The sequence below is a fragment of the Pipistrellus hanaki genome (genome assembly GCF_964339955.1).
Source record: "Pipistrellus hanaki genome assembly, chromosome: 15".
Lineage (NCBI taxonomy): Eukaryota > Metazoa > Chordata > Mammalia > Chiroptera > Vespertilionidae > Pipistrellus > Pipistrellus hanaki.
This window is the reverse complement of record NC_140517.1, coordinates 10,854,437-10,873,360: the sequence shown is the minus strand read 5'-3', so window position 1 is coordinate 10,873,360 and position 18,924 is coordinate 10,854,437. Positions and strand designations below refer to the sequence as shown.

Below are 18,924 nucleotides of genomic sequence, written 5' to 3'. Positions count from 1 at the left end.
CCTCCTCTCTTTTCCTCTAGGAACCCTATTCCGTTATCTCCAGAGCATGCATCAACCCCAGCAATTCAATACCCATCACCAAAGCCTGTCCTCCAACAGAACCAGGCTCCCGACAGCATTCAAAGCCCCATTTTCCATTATCAATGGGCTGCCACAGCAGAGTGGAGAGTTCTTCAGTTCCTGCTCAGCCTCCCTCCTCTCAGCTGTGTCCCTGGGGGAGGAGGGGGCAAACTGGAGTCTATGTGATTCCTACATGTACTGGTGAGATTGGAGTACAGGCTGTGCCAGCATAGATGGGGAGCGAGTAGCAACACAGCTATAATTAGTCACCCCCACAGCAGAGTCTGAACAACAGGGGAAGGGAGGAGGGTCTCTGGTGGGAGGAGGGACCACTGGCTGCTCAGAAGTAGGGAGGAGGGCGGCAGAGGCTAGGAAAAGCTGCACTATTCAAGGAAAGGATTCTGAAGCATAATTTTCAGTGTTGGGTAGACTGAAGGAGGGCGGGTGTATGAAAGCTTCTAGTGCTGGCAGCACAGAGTAAGGCCCCAATAAATGGAAGTTTCTTATGCCCTCAAGTGAGAAGAGACTGCAGACCTGAACTTGAAGGGCTGGGGTGGGGGCCCACAGCTAGGCACAAGGAGACATCTTTAGGGGACTAGAGGAAAAGTGACAGGTTAGTATCCCGAAAGAGTGGGACACTTGGACCTGGTCTCCAGGGAAAACTGTTCTTCGCGACCAGGATGCCTGGGTTTCCCCAAAAAAAACACCATCCCCTCAATGTCCCCTCATGTCCTCACCACTGCCAGGGGTTTCTAAGGGCTCATTGCAAGGAAAAGAGGGGAGCAGAGAGGGCAAAGGAGTCTAGGGATAGGGACGTAGAGAGCTCGAGCAACCCCTGCAAAAGGCAAATCCTCAGAGCTCCCACGCGAGGAGAAGGGGAGGAGGGAAACCCTCAAGAGGCAACGCAGGAACTCCGTGAGAGCCCGGATTGTGGAATCTCACCCCAAGTCCCAGCGCGGTGCCAGGAGCCGGCCCTGATTTGGGAACTAGGGGCTGGGGGTGGGTCCGCTGCCGGCCGGCACCCGAACCTACGCACTCACCGATTTTGGCCAGGCTGGCCACCAGGATCCACAGCGCTACCAGGTAGGGGGCCTCCACTTCGTGCCACTGCCAGCGGAAGAGCACCAACCCTGGGAGAGGCTCGCCCGGAGACCCCGGCTCCTGGGTGGGTTCTTCGGCCGCCGCCGCCCCCGCCAGGGGCAGCCCCAGCAGCGGCAGCGCGGCGCGCAGCATCCTGCCGCCTGCCTGGTCGCCCTCCCGGCCCCGCGCGCAGCCGGCCCCGCGCCGCCGCCGCCGCCGCCGCCCCCGCGTCACAGGCACGTGGGCTGCGCTCCCCCCAATCCCGGATCGGGTACCCCCCAAGCCAGGTCTGGACTCAGATCCTGTCCCGGGCGTCCGGTCCGTCCTCAGGCTCCCCGGGCTCCTCCTGTCTAAACCAGCCTCAGCTCTGGAAATTCTCCAGTGCAGCCAGCCCTCCCCCAGGTCCCGCAACCTATTCCTCTCCTCCCGCCTCCCCAAAACCTTCCCCGGCTCGGGTTCGCGCTGGGAGCGACCACAGCACTCCCGAGTCACCTGCTCGTCCCACCCACGGGAGGTGGCAGTCCGCCGCGGTAGGGCCGGGGGGAGGAGGGGGCGAGAGCCAGGCAAAAGGGCGGGTCTCCAGAGCGAATGCCACCCGGCGGCGAGCAGCTGGCCGCTAGTGCCAAGGCCACGGCCGCCCCGCAGAGCCCGGGACCCCCTTTGGGCCGCAGACCGGACCAGAGCTGCGCACGCGCACTGCGCGCTCCCAGAAAGCCGTGATGGACAGCGCTGTCCCCATCGTCCCCGGAAAACCCGAGGCCCAGACTGGGCCCCGCTCATTCCAGGCTGAGGAGGAGGCCATTCCCCTCACGTCCCAAACCGAGGGGCACCGTTCCTCTTCGTTTCCTTCCTACTTATAGGGAGCTCTGAGCTCTCACCTTTTCCATGAAACAAGAGGACACATCTTCTTCCCCTAAAACTATGGAAAGCACAGACTACCAATTCCCATCAAACTTAAGAGGGACCCACCCAACGTTTTCCCCAAACCTGAGGGGCACTGGGCTCATCGCGTCCCAAACTGAGGAGGACCGTCTCCCCCTTCTCATTCAGGCTGAGGGGCGCCCATCCCACTTCTTCTCCAAAACTGAGGGAAACATGTTCAACCCCCCCCCTCCTCAAACTGTGTCATCCCATCCTTTCCCCGGAACTGGGGAGCACCGCTCCCTCTTCTCCCCACAAGTAAAGGAAAAGGTTCCATCCCACCTCTTCCTTCAAACGGAGCGGAATTTATTTTCTCTTCTTGCTCCAAACTGAAAGAGATCCATCTCATCGCCCTGCTTCCCCAAATGAGAGGATCCCATCCACTCCCCAAACTAAAGGAGTCCCAGGACCATCTCATCTCTAAACTGAGGGAGACTAGGCTAGCTAGCCACCGTCTGAGGAAATTTCCGCCCACCTGCCCTCCCCACCCCTCAAAGGGGCGCAGCCTCGCTGCTCCACGCCCAGAGAAAGCCTTCCGGCGCCCCGCGCGCTCTCGGAGGCGGGGCGCGAGCTGGGGCTTTCCCGCCCGCCTCGCCGGGGAACTAACGGGACTAAGATCGCGGCCTCTGAGTGGCTCGCCGCAAGCCCCGCCCCCGGCAGCGGTTGCCCCTCCCCCCGCGCTTTCCGGGACGAATCTTGGCTCCACCCCCTTCCTTGGCCACGCCTCTCTGTAGCCCCGCCCCCTCCTGAGCAGCGTCCGGTCCGGCCCCTCCCAAATCCAGTTGAGTTGTCGCGGCGGGACCGGGACCTGCCTGGCCCGAGACGCGCGGTGCGAGCCAGTGGCAGAGCCATGGCTGGCGGGGAAGACCGCGGCGACGGGGAGCCGGTGTCGGTGGTGACCGTGCGGGTGCAGTACCTGGAGGACACCGACCCCTTTGCATGTGCCAACTTCCCGGAGCCGCGCCGGGCCCCCACCTGCAGCCTGGACGGGGCGCTGCCCCTGGGCGCACAGATACCCGCGCTGCACCGCTTGCTGGGGGCGCCGCTCAAGGTGAGGGGCGCCGGGACAAAACAGTATGGGGGCGATCGAGGGTTCAGGGTTTGGTGCCATGAAAGTCTTTGGGAGGTGCCCCTCGGGGAGAGGCTGGAGTGGGTACGACGCTCCTCTGTGGGTACCCAAGGTCCTCGCAGCCCTGCTTGCGGGAACGTCTTCGAAACGGAGGGGAAAACTGAAGAAGGGAGATGGGAGCTTGTGGTTTGCGCCACCCTGGCTGCCCCTAAAAGTGAGGCTCCTCTGGGGAGGGGGTCGAGGGGAGGGGGTATGACGAGCTGCCTCTCTGCCTGGGTAACTGCTCTGGATTGGGTGACGGTAGATATGTGAGTGGTAGCGGACCCAGGAGGCGGAGCTGGGGGGTGTGGACCAGCCTTCACCTCACCTGAAGCGGGGGCGGAACGATGAGACGAGGAGGGGCGGGCCACGGTAGGTGGCCGGGGCTTCCAGCGGTTCCTGGAGGTTGGATTGGATCCTGCTGGGAAGAGTGTTGCCCCTGCGGGTGGGGGTGGGGAGGTGGCTTGGGAGAAGAAGAGACTTAACGGGGTGAGGGGAGTCCTCCAGAAGCAGCCCAGCCCAGCCCGGGACTAGCCCGGCGCGGGAGGCTCCGCTGGTGGAAAAGCCCTTTGAGTCACCGCCCCCGCCACCCCGCACTCGCGCTGCCCCGGGCCAGCAGCTGGAAGGGAGGGGGCGGGCTGGGCTAATTTTAAACCGCCGGCCTGCCCTCGTTTGCTTGCGCCCCGGAACCGACTCTGCGCACAATTCCGGGGAAGGCTTTTCCAGATGGCGGGCCCTCTCTCCCCTCCGGCTCGCCGCGCTCAGCCCCCCGCAGGCAGCCCTTTCCGGCGCGCTGGGTTTCCGGGCCAGGACTTTGGGAGGCCAATACCACCTCCGCCAGCCAGTCCACACGGAGCGGTGCGGAAAAGGAGAGAGAGTTGGTGGTGGTGCAATCCCCTGCTCCCAGCCTTAGCTGGGTTGCAGAATTGCGCAAACTTGCCCCCCAGGCTCGGGGTCTCCCTTGGAATGTGCCCCCGGGCGCCAGGCCCCCAGCCTGCATTCCTCGCGCTGCGGGCCAGCCCCGCCTCCGAGAGAGAATGGGCGGGAGAGGTGGTGGGACTATTGGCCTTGGGAATGGCACGTGTCCCTGCAAAGCCCGGTATTCAAGGCCGTGACTTGAAAGTGTCAGCACGCTGCCCATTCCAGAGTTTTGATGCAACATCTACCCCCCTCTCCACCCTCGTCCTGCTCTGGTGAAAGGGGCAAACAGGTGGGCCTGGAAGAAACGTGTCCGCCGGGTGAAGGCCGCCTCCTGTTCAGCGTGGGCGCTAGGGAGAGAGGGGTGCTGGATTGAGTCCAGGTTCCTGAAGCTCCTGGTGCCGAAATGAGCCTGGAGCTCCACAGAGAACACAGTATTCCCCCCACCACCACTACCCCTACTCTAGGACAGGACTTTCCAGCGAGGGGCAGATTTGCCCTCGCTCTGCCCTCTGTTCTCTGCTCCCTAGCTGAGGACACTGCGGAACTCTGAGAATGTGACATCTCTGCCAACACAGTCCTTCCTGGTTCCCTCACCGCCCACCTGGTGTCCTTGAGGGGCTGCCATTTCCCCCACAGGCAGGCAGGATATGGGGGTGGACACATTGGGTTACCACAGTGCCTAGAGCAGGACTCCCTGGGGCTGCCAGCTCTGCCAGCAATGGTCAGATGCACTGTGATGTGCTCATCCCAAATATAAACTGTGACCACAGCCCCAGAATAGAAGGCTGGAGGAAGAAGGGCTCAGGGCCATCAGCGATCTGCGAGAGGGGGAGCAGGGCCCTTTTTTTCCCAAGAAATGTCAACAACTGGTTCCTCCCCATGTCCTATAAGTGGGTGCCCCAGGGGCACAGATATGACTCAGGCCTGCCTCGATAGTCTCTAGAGGGGAGAGGTGACCCAGAAATGAATGCATCTCTGTGCAGGGCTGCGCAGCAGAAATGCGGGAGGGGTTTTGTACTCTCTGCTTTATCTTCTGTACAGTTGTCCAGCAAAGGAACAGGACATAGCCAAGTCTGCCCTCCAGTCTGGGCACCGATCCACATCATCCCTGCAGACCCTGTCCGTTTTCTGGGGATGTACAGAGAGACCCAGCCCACTTTCCCTCTGGGGCACCACCCCACACACCCCATTGGGCGAGGCTTAGCCTCTGTGAGTTCCCCTAGGGCTTCTTCCTTTTTAAAAGACTTGGAGCTCTCACACCACAGAGGGCCTTGCTCATTTCCTTTCCGTCTAGGAGGAAGCTCCTGGCCACAGCCTCTGACTCATCTCCTGGCCCTAAGGGGGGTGAGGCAGGGTCCTGGCAGTGCCTTGGGCCATGCCTCATGTCTCCAGGGAAACTCGGGAATATCTATCTTCCTTCTACTGCCAGAACTTCTCCCATTCCAGGAGCCTGCCCCTGTCTCAGGGGCAACCTGCCCTCTGGCCCTGCCACTCACCTCCTTATCCTCCCTCTACTACCTTTGCTCTTGGGGTGGTGCCTCAGGAGCTCCTCCCTTACACCCAAAGGCCCTGCCAGCACTGACTTCTCCCTGGGCTCTGAGCAGAGGGGCCTGGGTGTTGCTCTGACCCTGATGCAAAAGCTAGAGGGACCCCCTATTCCTAGAAATCTGTCCATTACCAGCAACTTTGTGTCCCCAGCTGTGGCCAAAGATTAGAGTAGGACAGGGTGGCGCTATCCTAGACTGTGTCCTGACCTTGCCCCCTCCTTGCCCCAGCCTCAGTCTACCCTTCAGAAGCAGTTGTGACAAGGAGGCTAAGTGTTAAACTGACATACTGGGACAGGGACCGATGGGAGGCGTCCCAGAGGATTCTTAAGGGTAAGAAGGGGTGCTCTGGTGATGAACTGAGACCTTTAGCCCTCTGATAGAGAGGTTTCTTTGGGAGATTGTAGAAGATTGGGATGTGGGCATGAATCATGGCCTCCCCACTGTCCCTATGGCTGGCGTGTCCACTTCACTGCTCATTCTGGGCTAAGTAACCTGGTGAAGGATTCAGGCTTCGATCCTGGCAAAAGTAGGCACTATTTACCCCAACATGTATGGTGTGTGTGTGTGTGTGTGTGTGTGTGTGTTCATTAGCATTCCCTTGCTGGAACTGGGAGGACCAGTTTGGGGTATTTGTAGAGTCCAGACAGTTGAGAGGCTGTCTTCAGCACTTGGCAACCCTACAGGCCCCAACCCTCATTCCACCTCCCCTCAGGGTTCCCTGGAGCACTTCCAATGAACTTCAGCGTAATTAAGATCTAGGTCAAGTAGGCCCATTCCTGGTTATGCAGCAGGTGCATATTCGCTGAATTTCTTGGTCTCCTCACCTGTCAAAGGGTTGTCAGAATCAGAATCAAACCAGGCAGCCCAGTGTATTATACAGAGGAGCCAAAACAAGTGGGCTTCCCTCCTCACAGCCCATCCATGTTATCTCAACCAGGAAGTCATAGTCTCCTTGGAGATATGAGATAACCTGAAAAGAGGCTCATAGAGCACAGGGTCTTGTGTTTACAGGAAAAGGAAAGAAAAAATTTCCTAAAAAACAAGAATCCACCAGCATATAATTCTGCCCTCTTCTTCATCTTCTTTGTACCCTGCCCCTGGCATGCTCACTCTCACCTGATTACACTATGAAAAATACCAGGGAGTAGATAGACACCAGGGTCCCCTAAGCTTGGCCCTGCATGTAAAATCATATGTAACAAGTTAGTTAGGGCTGCCAGAGAAACCTGAGACCAGAGAATCCAAAGAAGCATTGTCTGGAGGTTGAAACGAGGGACTGACCTTGGGAAGAATGGGGGAGGGACACCACCCCAAGACGGACAGCAGAGAAGTGTGGAAGACAAGAGGCAGGAGGGAGTCACGGATGTAGACCTACACTGACCGTTGTGCTGACCCTCAGCACTGTCAGCAGGGACCAGGGTTTGGGCATACTCAGGCCTGGCCCAGCCCCAGGGTGTGAGAAACAAGGCCCAGAGGTTTGGCTCTCCGAAGGGTGACCCCAGGAAGGGGCCAGGGGTGTGAGGGACAAGCACCATGCAGCTGGCAGGAAGTTTCTGCTCTTTGCTGCTTGCCTAACCCTAACCCCTTCCCCCATCTCCATCCAAGACAAACAGCTGGAGGAGGGGGGCATTGTCCTATAGGCTTTGGGTTGCCAATTACCCATGAGCCTCCTCTCCATAAATGGAGCACTGGCAGGATTAGACAGGTGACATGGTTAGGGAAGCCACTAACCACCAGGATTTAACCTGCTCATCTGAGGAGGCTGAGGGTGGTAAGCACTTAGTCTTGAGGACCCCCTGCCCCACAGGGATACAGGCATCCCAGGTGCCCTGCACACTTGAGACTAGAGCGTGCAAGTATGTGTGCAAGAGAAGAAGAAAGCATGATGGGCCCCAGCTTTCCGTAGGTGTGCTTCTTGGGCCTGTGCCTGGCCAGTGAGCATATATATACCTATACAGGTGTCCCAAAAAAATGTATATGCACTTTTTTTATTATTTGTTTTTTTACAGAGAGGAAGGGAGAGGGAGAGAGCGTTAGAAACATCAATGAGAGAGAAACATCAATCAGCTGCCTCCTGCACAGCCCCTACCGGGGATGTGCCTGCAACCAAGGTACGTGCCCTTGACTGGAATCAAACCTGGGACCCTTGAGTCTGCAGGCCGACTCTCTATCCACTGAGCCAAACCAGTTAGGTTGTATATACACTTTTAACAGCTAATTTCTATTATATTTTGAAAGTGAAATGTATGTTAATAAACACTGCCTTTATAATTATACCAAGTGTGTATACATTTCGGGGGGACACCTTGTATACACCTGACCACATATATATACCTGGGTTTGTAAGCAGTTACTGCATATGTTCAATCACCCTTCCAGTGTTTATCTTTATATAACTCCACCTCTCCCCTTGCGTGGCACCCTTGACCATTGTGCCTCTACATTTATTTGTGGCCTTTCTCTGAGTCAAGCCTGCCTGCCTCCAGGACTAGCTGGAAAGCAGGGACGGCAGAGGCAGTGTCTTGGTCTCTGCTCTGTCCTCAGAACCTAAAACCAGCCTCGTTCATGGATATTTGGATGAGCTTGTTCTATATGTGTGTGACTTGGGGGATCCCCGAGGAGGTGGCAGCTGTGCCTGGATGGGGGAAGGGAGGGTAGGCTGCTGAGTCGTCTGTGGGAAGAGGGATCGGGAGGAATGTGGGGATGCCCCGGACCATGTACCCCAGCCCGGGGGCCTTACCCTCTCCCATCTCAGGCCTATTCCCAGTGGGCCGTGGAGAAGATGACTCTGCTCCTACGGAGGGGAGAGAGGCCAGGCCCGCCCCAGGCGCCCAGGGGAGGGCAGGCAGCCAGGCAGGAAGTGGGACAGAACAGACTGCAGTATTTGTTCTATGTCCCATGTCCCAGTCAGGGGGGGGAGGTGGTCACCCAAGGGCCTCACAGGAAGGGCCTGAACAGCCAGGAAGGAGCTGGGGCAGGCTCTCCGGCGCAGCAGGGATGCTACGCAGAGGCAGAGGTGGGGGCAGGAGCTGGGCTCCCTTTCCCCTCAAGGGACCAAGGGCAGCTGGAAGTCCTTGGGCTCGGTCCAGAGCAAGGCAGGACTGGCAGAACAACAGGACTTTTAGTCCCAGTAAGATGGAGACCACAGGCACCCTGATTCTGCAGAGGGGGCTCTCTCTGGGTCAGAGCACCTCAAAGAGGAGAGCCACTCAAGTCAAGGGGCCTTTGCTGCGGGGAAGGTGTCCAGGAGAGGCACGGTACTGCCATCTGCCTCTCCAGTCACCTTAGTAGGCCTTTCTGCAAGTACTTCTCAAGGAGCCGAGTGTCCTGCCCAGTAGTGGAGCGGAGCCAGGCTCAGTGGGGAGAGAGGCACGGGAAGCATGTACCTTCTTGTTAGGATGCAGGTTTCAGGGACCCACTATAGACGGACTGAGTCAGACCCTAAAATCTGGTTTTCAATAGGCCCCTTGGAGGCCTCTGAGGTCACTACAGCCCACTTGACATGGCAAAGACCCTCAGGCCTGGAGGGACTGGGAGCCTGTGGATTAGCCCCTGCTACTCACTGTCTTCATTCAGGGACACACACACACACCTCCCAGCTGGGTTTGCACCTCCCAGCGATATCGTTATATTGAACCCACTGGATCATTAATTAACTGGAAAAGAATGAACAAAGGGAAGGCGGGATATTCAGGCAGCCCAGTGAGGTCTGCGTGATGTAGGAAAGGTGATTATCTGTCAGTCACACCCAGGAACCAGGTCTTTGGCCGGAAGAGGCGTGGCCACTGCAGTGGCGCAAAATCTGAGATACATAAATAAGCTCCTAAACAAACAGGCTCCCTCTCTTGCTTGCTGGGCTCCTGGTCCACTTGTTTCAGGGGCACACTCCCCAATATTCATCCACATGGCCCACTGCCATGTGGACCCCACACCATGGACTAATGTACTGTGACTAGCCTAATGCTATGCCGGACTTAACTCCACCGAGGGACGGAAACTGTGGCCGCTGGCTTTGCTTTTGGCTCTACTGAATCCCCAGCTGCACCTTTTCCTGGACTGGTTTAAGGGATATGGGACTTTTGAAACCCATGCAAATAAAATCACTCATTCTCCCATGCAAATCTTAGAAAATTCTTTTTCTCCAAATATCGTTAAGAACCTGACCCCCAAAACCCAGGGGGTAAAGGGATCCCCCACTTTCACCAGTGGATACCCCACTTCCACTAATAACACCAGCGTGTTTTTTTTTTTCCTAACACTTTCTCCCAGGGCTTGAATGCTTGTGACTACAGCTTATTACCCCACAGGGCTGTGAACTTCCTCGAAGGCAGGAACTTCCTTCCATCTTCTCCATTCTCCTTCCTCATTTATGTTCATTAACTCAATACATGTTTAGAGAGAACTTACAATGTGCCAAATGCTATGTTAGGCTCTGCAGATATAGCATGCAACAGGACTGACATGGTGCCCGAGCCCAGAGAACACACAGATAAAGGGGAAGAAGACTGGTGTCTAGGATATTATGCTGCCCTGGGAAAGACCTCAGAGTAGGATACACACATGGCATGGAGTGGGTTGCATAGCAAAAGAGTCCAGGAAGTCTTTTAAAACAAACAAACAAAAAAAACAAAACAAAACAAAAAAAACCTTATGTAATCTGAAACCTAAAGAATGGGTAAAACTGAAACCAGTTTGGCTCAGTAGATAGAGCGTCGGCCTGCAGACTCAAGGGTCCCAGGTTCAACTCCGGTCAAGAGCATGTACCTTGGTTGTGGCACATCCCCAGTGGGGGGTGTGCAGGAGGCAGCTGATCGTTGTTTCTCTGTCATCAATGTTTCTAACTCTCTCTTCCTCACTCTTTCCTCTCTGTAGAAAATCAATAAAATATAAAAATAAAAAAAAAGAATGGGTGTTACCCAGAAGACATAGTACATACAAAGGCTTTGCACATAGTAGGCACATGAAGGATTGCTAAAGGAATGCTTGGCTACGGTGCAGACCTTGTGGTGTGCCTCTTGGCCAGCACTCTGAGTAGGAGATAGGAGGTCATGAGGTCTACCCCTGCCACCTCTTCCCCATCCCTGACAGCTGTTCTCTTTGCCCCCAGCTAGAGGACTGTGCCCTGCAAGTGTCTCCCTCTGGATACTACCTGGACCCTGAGCTGTCCCTGGAAGAGCAGCGGGAAATGCTGGAGGGCTTCTATGAAGAGATCAGGTCAGAGCTGGTGAGACCAGGAAGATAAGGCTGGCCACAACCTTGCCCGCCCCCCCAGGCTGGCTCAGGTGTCAGCATCCAAGACACCTGCTCTCTAGCCAGGGACACATGCAGGTCACCTCCTGCTGCCCCAGGGAACTGTGCCAGGGGAATCCCAAGGCCTGGCCAGTGTTACCTGCTACCCAAGATGGAGTGGGGGCTTTCCCACATACCTGAGATACCTGCATTTGCATTAATCCTTCTGTCTGGCCAACCCTTAGGCTTGGAGGAGCAGTTGGGGAGGAAGGAGCTGGGCCCGAGTTGGCATGTGGGGAGGTCTTTGGCTGCCTTGGTGTGGGGGGAGGGTACCCCGCAGAATGAGCTGGGAGGTGCTGACTAAGCTGCTTGATTCCAGCAAAGGGCGGAAGCCTACATTGATCCTGCGGACCCAGCTCTCCGTGAGGGTCAATGCCATCTTAGGTGAGTGTGTGAGGGCATCAATGTCCAGCCCAGCTGGCTCAGTTTCTTTCAGGCATGTGCTGGGCAGTGGACAGGACAGATCAGAGACAGAATATGTGGCCCCTCCCCATTCCTAGACTGACCTTTCCTTCTAGGGCCAAGGCTAATGCTGCAGCTAGACTGTAGTGGGGGCTGCCCAGAGCCAGGGAGTAAGCAGAGGAGAAAGGTGGGGGGGGGTCAAGAACATTAGAATAGCCCCAGCTGGTTTGGCTAAGTGGATAGAGCATCAGCCTGCGAACTGAAGGGTCCCAGGTTCAATTCCAGCCAAGGGCACATGCCCGGGTTGTGGGCTCGATCCCCAGTGGGGGACGTTCAGGAGGCAGCCAATCAATGATTCTCTCATCATGGATGTTTCTATCTCTCCCTTTCTCTCTGAAATCAATAAAGAAATATTTTTGAAGTGAAAGTAAAACCTTAAAAAAAAAAAAGAATACCAGAATATTCTTTGAGGTTGCCTATGTCCCCTTGAGGTTACAATGTCCATCCACCCCTTGCAGAAAAATTGTATGGCTCCAGTGGCCCTGAGCTCCGCCGCTCTCTCTTCTCACTAAAGCAGATCTTCCAGGTGAGGCCCAGAGGTGGGCTGGGGGTGGGCATCCCAGCCTCAGCTCCCCCCCTAAAGTCCCCCATGGTGCCCCCAGGAGGACAAGGACCTGGTGCCTGAATTTGTGCACTCAGAGGGGCTGAGTTGCCTGATCCGTGTGGGTGCTGCCGCCGACCACAACTACCAGAGCTACATCCTCCGAGGTCAGCCCCGCTCCTCCCCCAGGACCCATGCCTTCAACGACCCCTTACTGACCTCTTCTTGTTTCTGTGTCCTCAGCACTGGGCCAGGTGATGCTTTTTGTGGATGGGATGCTGGGAGTGGTGGCCCACACTGAGACCGTGCAGTGGCTGTACATGTTGTGTGCCAGCCTGGTAAATGGCCCTCCCCCCAGCCATGCACCCTTTTCCCACTGCCTCTCTCTGGGCCTCAGTTTCCTCTCCTGTAAGATGGGCTAGAGTGGAGTGAGTCTGTGGCCCCCTCTAAGCCTAAAAGCACTTCAATGCCTGGGCCTACAGCCAGGCTCTTTTTGTTGAGACTCTCCTGTCTGGGTCCAGCCCCGGCAGCCCTTCCCCCACTGCACCAGGAGCTGGCCCGGCTCTGGCCCACGCCCCACTCATATGTGGTGATCCCTCCCCTAGTCCCGCCTGGTGGTGAAGACAGCTCTGAAGCTGCTGCTGGTGTTTGTGGAATACTCTGAGAGCAACGCACCGCTGTTCATCTACGCAGTCAACTGTGTGGCCAGCACGACCGGTCAGAGGCTGTCCCTCCCTCTCCCGCCCCTCAGAGCCTTCGCCTACCTTTCTCCCCATGACGGCTCCCCATTCTGTGCGGCAGGTGCCCTGCCGTGGGCCAACCTGGTGTCCATCCTAGAGGAGAAGAACGGGGCAGACCCTGAGCTGCTGGTGTACACAGTCACCCTCATCAACAAGGTGCGTGCGGAGGGGGAACCCAGCGCCGGGGATGAGCCCCTCAGGCTCCTGCCTTCAGGCCCCCAAAGCCTTCGCCTCGCCCTCCTACCCCCGCCCTGCAGACGCTGGCAGCGCTCCCAGATCAGGACTCCTTCTACGACGTGACGGATGCACTGGAACAGCAGGGCATGGAGGCGCTGGTCCAGCGGCACTTGGGCGCTGCGGGCACTGACATCGACTTACGGGCACAGCTTGTGCTCTATGAGGTGGGCTCTGGGCTGGGCTGCCAGGGCCCAACAGAAGAGGGGAGGGAAGGGGCACTGTTTCCCAGCGCCCACCCTACCTCAGTGGCTCACATCGGGACCCATGTCTGCTAGAGTGCCCTGCGGATGGAGGATGGAGACATCGAGGAAGCTGCCGCCGGAGGGCGGCGGGAGCGTAGGAAGCCCTCTTCAGAGGAAGGCAAGAGGAGCCGCCGGTCTCTAGAAGGCGGGGGCTGCCATGCGCGCACCCCGGAGCCTGGGTAAGAACAGTGCCTCAGCACTGGGGGAGGAGGAATGGATGCACCGGGAGTAACCGGTCTCCTGACAGACCTTGCCTCCAGCCCCACAGGCCCCGCCTCCTGCTTTTCTTCCTCCTCCTCCTCTGGCCCTGACCCACTTACAAGCCCAGTGCCCAGCCCCATGGGCCCTGCCTCTGGCCTCTGTACCTCTGTGAACCTCTTTCCTGCCCTCTCCGTGGCATCCTCAGCTGACAATGAAAGGAGCATCTACAAGTAAGTAGGGAGATAGAGGTTACCCCCCAATTCCCCCGCTCCCAGAACCCTCTCCCCACCTGTCCCTCTGCTCTGCTCCCCTCCATGGACCCTCAGCCTCCTCTGCCCAAACGCGTGCTTTCTCTCTTTCTTTCTTTCCAGACTTCACCAAACTGCTCCTATTTGGTAAGTGACTGCTGGGGGGTGGGGTTCGGCTCTGACCGACCTCCTCCCCCTGAAGCTTCTCTTCATCTCCTTCTGGCATTACGTCTGTTCTCGGCCAATGTCATCTGTCTCCCTGCCCCCTATGGTCCTTGTCTCTCCGACACTGTCTCTGACTCTTGTTCTGCTCGGTCTTTGTCTCTTACTGCACCCTGTCCGGCTTCGAGTCCGTCTCTCCCCTCCACTTACAGTTTCCCCTGGTCATGTCTTCCCCAACCCTCTCCTCCTCTTCCCACGGTGGCTGGGGAGGAATCCCTGATAGCACTGCCCAGGTCTGTGTAGGTGTGAGCAACTGGGCTTCCTGGTGGAGCAGACCCCACAATTACCATTTCTTCTCTCATCCTCCCCACCCCACCCAGTGCCCCTGAGAGCCCACCTGTCCCCCAGCCCCCCCCTGGGCAGGCCAGGCTGGCGTAAGTACAGAGGCCAGCCGGCCGGGCCTGCCATGTGCTCAGGGCTTCGGCATTGCTTCTCCAGCGGGGTTCCACCTGCCTGCTGCAGCCAGAGCTTGGGGACTCTCGGGCCCCTTCTCTCCCAGACTTCTGCCTCCTCGGTCACCTGAGGACTAAGCATTGGGATTGGTTCCCTGAGGTCATGTGGTCCCTGTGCTTCCATAGTGATGCCTTGATCGCTTTGACCAGAGATTGAGGACGTGGACTCCCAACCTGGAGCCCATTCTCCCAGGCAGAGGCCAGGAGGAGGGCAGGGAAGGGAATTAGGGTGCTGTGAGTGTGGAGGTAGAGGAACAACCTAGGGCTAAGGTAAGGGCCGGGACTGAAGGCCAATGGAGGCTAGAGGGGCCCAGAAGGAGACATTGGATCAACATAAACTGAGTGCCTGTCTCTACCGGGCCCCTTTCTGGGCATAGGTCAGAGTTCTCAGAAGTTGCAGAAATGCCAAGGGAGGGATGTGCCCATTGGCACAGCCATCCCCTCCCCCTGCTCTAAGAGCCCTTGTCTAGAACCAGGACAATTAACATGAATAGCAAGGTTGCAAGTTAGACATTAAGTAGAACTTCTGTTGATCTAGGAATGCTGGGTTGGAAGTGACCCTCCCCAGATGTGGGGGATTGAACAGGGGCTGGACTTGGGGGGTCGGATCCTGGGTCTGCTCGGCGCATGGTCTGTTCCTGTGTGTCTGTGTGTGCCTGCAATTAGGGGCAGTGCCCAGGGGACCAGCATGTGCACCACCCTGGGCTGGGGTGTGCCAGACACCCTCGCTGACATGTGCCTCCCCCCAGAGCCCGGTTCCTGGAGAATGTGGCAGCAGCAGAAACAGAGAAGCAGGCTGCGCTGGCCCAGGGCCGGGCAGAGACATTGGCTGGGGCAGTGCCCGATGAGGCTGATGGACACCCAGGTGAGTGGGTGGGTGGGCAGACTCTACCCATGCCTCCTTGTTGCTCCACAGAGGGCATGACGCTGGCAGCTGCTTCTCTTTTTTTAGATGCCCGGGAACTGTGGAGTACCCCTGAACCGGCCCTCGTTTCTGCACCCAGAACACCCCAGAGCCCTGCTCCCCGAGTCCTGCTCAGGTCCCAGAGGAGCCTTGAACCAGAGCCCAAGGAGCCATTGGCCCCACCAAGCCCCAAGGCTGAGCCCACCCAGGAGTTCCCTATCCATGTACCCAGGCTCTGCATTGGGGACCTGGACTTCTCAGATCTGAGGGAGGACGAAGACCAGGACATACTGAACACAGAGACTGTGGAGGCTGGGAAAGGGGTCCCACCCCCACCACCCCCACTGCCCTTGCTCTCTGAAGGCCCCCCACCTCCCCCACCCCCACCCCCACCACCCCTCAAAGGCCCCTTCCCACCACCTCCACCGCCAGTTGCCCCTCTGCCCCCATCAGCGCCTGACGGCCTAGCCCTCCCCACCAAGAGGAAGACAGTCAAACTCTTCTGGCGGGAGCTAAAGCTGGCGGGGGGCCCTGGGAGCGCTGGGAGCCGCTTTGGGCCCTGCTCCACCCTGTGGGCCTCCCTGGAGCCCGTCTCTGTGGACACAGCCCGGCTGGAACACCTGTTTGAGTCCCGTGCCAAGGACGTGTTACCTTCCAAGGTAAACGCACCCTCAACTGTAAGGTAACCCCAGTGGACAAGGAAAGGAATCAAAGCTCAAAGGTCCTAACTACTGGGGCTGCCGCTCATTTCCCACGTGGGGAAAGCGAGGCAGAGAGAGGAGCGGGGACTTGTCTGAGGTCTCCACAGGGATCAGCAGAGCCCTAACTGGCACCTAAGCTCATCCCAAGGCTTTAAACATCCCAGGTCCATCCCCAGGTATGGGGTGACCCCACCATTTGGAGGGGCGCCTTGAAGTGTCCTCTTAGGTTGTTGCCCCAGCTAGTCCCTTTCCCAAACTTACACTCTCCTTCCCTCAACCTCAAAGAAAGCTGGTGAGGGCCGCCGGACAATGACCGTCGTGCTGGACCCCAAGCGCAGCAACGCCATCAACATCGGTCTGACCACCCTGCCGCCTGTGCATGTCATTAAGGCTGCCCTGGTCAACTTCGATGAGTTTGCCGTCAGCAAGGATGGCATTGAGGTAGGGATAGCCAGCTAGGGGTGTGGAAAGGAGTGGGAGGTCCAGCCCTCTCCTTTGGTCAGTGGGCATGGGCTTGGCGTAGCAGTCCCCAGACCCTGGGGCTCCCCCAGGTAGCCTACGGAGAGTCAAGACCAACACCTGAGGCCTCAGGCCAGCACTTACTGGCCCGTGTGGGGTGGTGGCTGTGTCCTTAGAAACTACTGACCATGATGCCCACGGAAGAAGAGCGGCAGAAGATCGAGGAGGCCCAACTGGCCAATCCTGACATACCTTTGGGCCCAGCTGAGACCTTCCTGATGACTCTTGCCTCCATCGGGGGCCTGGCTGCCCGCCTACAACTCTGGGCCTTCAAGCTGGACTATGACAGCATGGAACGGGTACCTGGGGTCATGGGTGGGACAGGCAGTGGGGGCAGATGAGTATGATGACCATATAATCTGAGTCCCCTGGTCTCCCCCGCCAGGAAATCGCAGAGCCACTGTTTGACCTGAAGGTGGGCATGGAGCAGCTGGTGCATAATGCCACCTTCCGCTGCATCCTGGCCACCCTTCTGGCTGTGGGCAACTTCCTCAATGGCTCCCAGGTGAGTGACAGCACATGAGGGCTGGGGGCCGGGCTCTGGAGCCCGCCAGGCCCGGGCTCAGACCAAGTCCTTTCAGAGCAGTGGCTTTGAGCTGAGCTACCTGGAGAAGGTGTCAGAGGTGAAGGACACGGTGCGCAGGCAGTCGCTGCTGCACCATCTCTGCTCCTTGGTGCTCCAGATGCGGCCCGATTCCTCCGACCTCTACTCGGAAATCCCCGCCCTGACCCGCTGTGCCAAGGTCAGCACCAGCCAGGGGCTTGAATAAAACTGGCCGGGGCATGAGGGAGTGCTGCTTCCTGGGGCTGGCTTCTCCCCTCCTATTTCAACGGCTGTGCCAAGGCTGGCTCGGCTACAGATGTTTGTGCCAGAAATGCTTCCCTCTATTGGCCTGGCTATACCTGCTCAATCTTTGGGTCTCAGTTCAACTGCCGCTTCCCCAAGAAACCTTCTCCGTTCCCCATTGGACCAAATGAACTTGTTGGTGTCCTGTGGTAGACCATGAACTTTTGGAGGGCCAAGGCTGGATCTCATCTGTGTTCCTCTGGCCTGGCTCACCAGCCTGGCACAGAGGCAGCCTCAGGCCAGTACCTTCTTGTGGGGGGGTCAGCCTGTGTACCCCTCCCTGCTTTTCCAGGTGGACTTTGAACAGCTGGCTGAGAACCTGGCGCAGCTGGAGCATCGGAGCCGTGCAGCTGAGGAGAGTCTGCGGAGCTTGGCCAAGCACGAGCTGGCTCCAGCCCTGCGTGCCCGCCTCACCCACTTCCTGGCCCACTGTTCCCGACGCGTTAACATGCTGCGAGTGGTGCACCGCCGTGTCTGCAACAGGTGGGATGGTGGGCCTGAGGCGGGGCCGCCACCCAGTCCCTCGCCCCCAAGGAGGACTCACTATCCCTTCCTACCCTGACCTGCCCAGGTTCCACGCCTTCCTGCTGTACCTGGGGTACAGCGCACAGGCAGCCCGGGAAGTACGCATCATGCAGTTCTGCCACACGCTGCGGGAGTTTTCGCTGGAGTACAGGACTTGCCGAGACCGGGTGCTCCAACAGCAGCAGAAGCGGGCCACGTACCGTGAGCGCAACAAGACCCGGGGACGCATGATCACCGAGGTGCGTGCCCCTCCCAGGTCTGGACTGCCACTCCCATGGTTTCCTCCCCTGGCTCCCAGCTCATCCTTCTCCCCTCCTCCAGACAGAGAAGTTCTCAGGAGTGGCTGGGGAAGCCCCCAGCAACCTGTCTGTCCCAGTGGCTGTGGGCAGTGGGCCGGGCCAGGGGGATGCAGACAGTCACGCCAGCATGAAGAGTCTGCTGACCAGTAAGCCTGAAGATACCACGCACAGCCGCCGCAGCAGAGGTGGGACCTGTGGCCGCCAGGGGGAACGGGTTTTGCTTTGGGGCCACCTCGGCCTGACCTCCCTCTCTGGCCTCCCTCAGGCCTGGTCCAGAGCAGCTCCCCAGTGCCCACAGCAGTGAGGGCCTCCAATGCACCCGCAGAAGAATCCCCAGGCTCCGGTTCACCCAGTGACACTTCGGATGAGATCATGGACCTGCTGGTGCAGTCAGTGACCAAGAGCAATCCTCGGGCCTTGGCTGCTCGGGAACGCAAGCGTTCCCGTGGCAACCGCAAATCCTGTGAGTGCTCCCCACATACCCACTGCCCACTCTGTCCCAGCAATCGACCCCCTCCAACCCTGCTCTGTCCCTGCAGTGAGGCGGACGTTGAAGAGCGGACTTGGAGAAGACCTGGTGCAGGCACTGGGACTGAGCAAGGGACCTGGCCTGGAGGTGTGAAGCCGCTGCCTCCAGGGTTTCTCCCTGGGCCACAGCTTGCATGCAAAAGACTATATAAAGTGAGGAGGGGCCAGAGCAGAAGTCTGGGCATCTTCTCAACCCTGAGGTCACTCTGTACCCAGTGGCCAGTGCCTTGAGCAGTATTATCCGTGTTTGTGTGTCTGTGTGTGTGTGTGTGTGTGTGTGTGTGTGAGCTCCCAGAACATGTGGAGCATAATAAAGTTTTCTTAGCCAAC

General features: G+C 58.1%; 2 protein-coding genes across 7 annotated transcripts in view; one reads left to right on the top strand and one right to left on the bottom strand.

Annotated features, from left to right (window-relative positions):
* The window catches only part of SLC9A5 (solute carrier family 9 member A5), a 27,686-nt gene extending 16,953 nt beyond the window's left edge, over nucleotides 1–10,733 (bottom strand). For 2 of the 5 annotated variants that reach the window (XM_084906658.1, XM_084906660.1), the window contains exon 1: nucleotides 1,101–2,638. In XM_084906658.1, the coding sequence (XP_084762784.1) occupies nucleotides 1,101–1,920 (820 nt within the window). In that variant the 5' untranslated portion in view covers nucleotides 1,921–2,638. Of the gene's footprint in view, nucleotides 1–1,100; nucleotides 2,654–9,278 lie in introns of those variants that run through there. The other 3 variants (XM_084906661.1, XM_084906663.1, XM_084906659.1) reach the window with 3 other exon arrangements.
* On the top strand, nucleotides 2,824–18,924 carry FHOD1 (formin homology 2 domain containing 1). 2 transcript variants are annotated; one of them, XM_084906655.1, is made up of 24 exons: nucleotides 2,824–3,112; nucleotides 10,745–10,851; nucleotides 11,246–11,310; nucleotides 11,847–11,914; nucleotides 11,991–12,096; nucleotides 12,173–12,267; nucleotides 12,535–12,646; nucleotides 12,731–12,825; nucleotides 12,927–13,070; nucleotides 13,182–13,327; nucleotides 13,409–13,579; nucleotides 13,721–13,744; nucleotides 14,140–14,193; nucleotides 15,021–15,136; nucleotides 15,224–15,834; nucleotides 16,162–16,317; nucleotides 16,512–16,694; nucleotides 16,781–16,900; nucleotides 16,977–17,138; nucleotides 17,535–17,725; nucleotides 17,814–18,006; nucleotides 18,089–18,251; nucleotides 18,332–18,529; nucleotides 18,606–18,924. In XM_084906655.1, exons 1-24 carry the CDS (start codon nucleotides 2,912–2,914, stop codon nucleotides 18,686–18,688), a joined length of 3,564 nt encoding a protein of 1,187 aa, XP_084762781.1. In that variant the 5' UTR covers nucleotides 2,824–2,911; the 3' UTR covers nucleotides 18,689–18,924. The 2 variants fall into 2 exon arrangements, with proteins under 2 accessions (XP_084762781.1, XP_084762780.1); XM_084906654.1 differs by lacking the exons at nucleotides 13,721–13,744; nucleotides 14,140–14,193.

Coding starts and splice junctions, on each gene's coding strand:
- FHOD1 (XM_084906655.1), top strand. CDS start 2,912: ATGGCTGGCGGGGAAGACCGCGGCGACGGGGAGCCGGTGTCGGTGGTG. Junction 11,311..11,846: donor GAGGGTCAATGCCATCTTAG/GTGAGTGTGTGA, acceptor CACCCCTTGCAG/AAAAATTGTATGGCTCCAGT. Junction 11,915..11,990: donor CACTAAAGCAGATCTTCCAG/GTGAGGCCCAGA, acceptor TGGTGCCCCCAG/GAGGACAAGGACCTGGTGCC.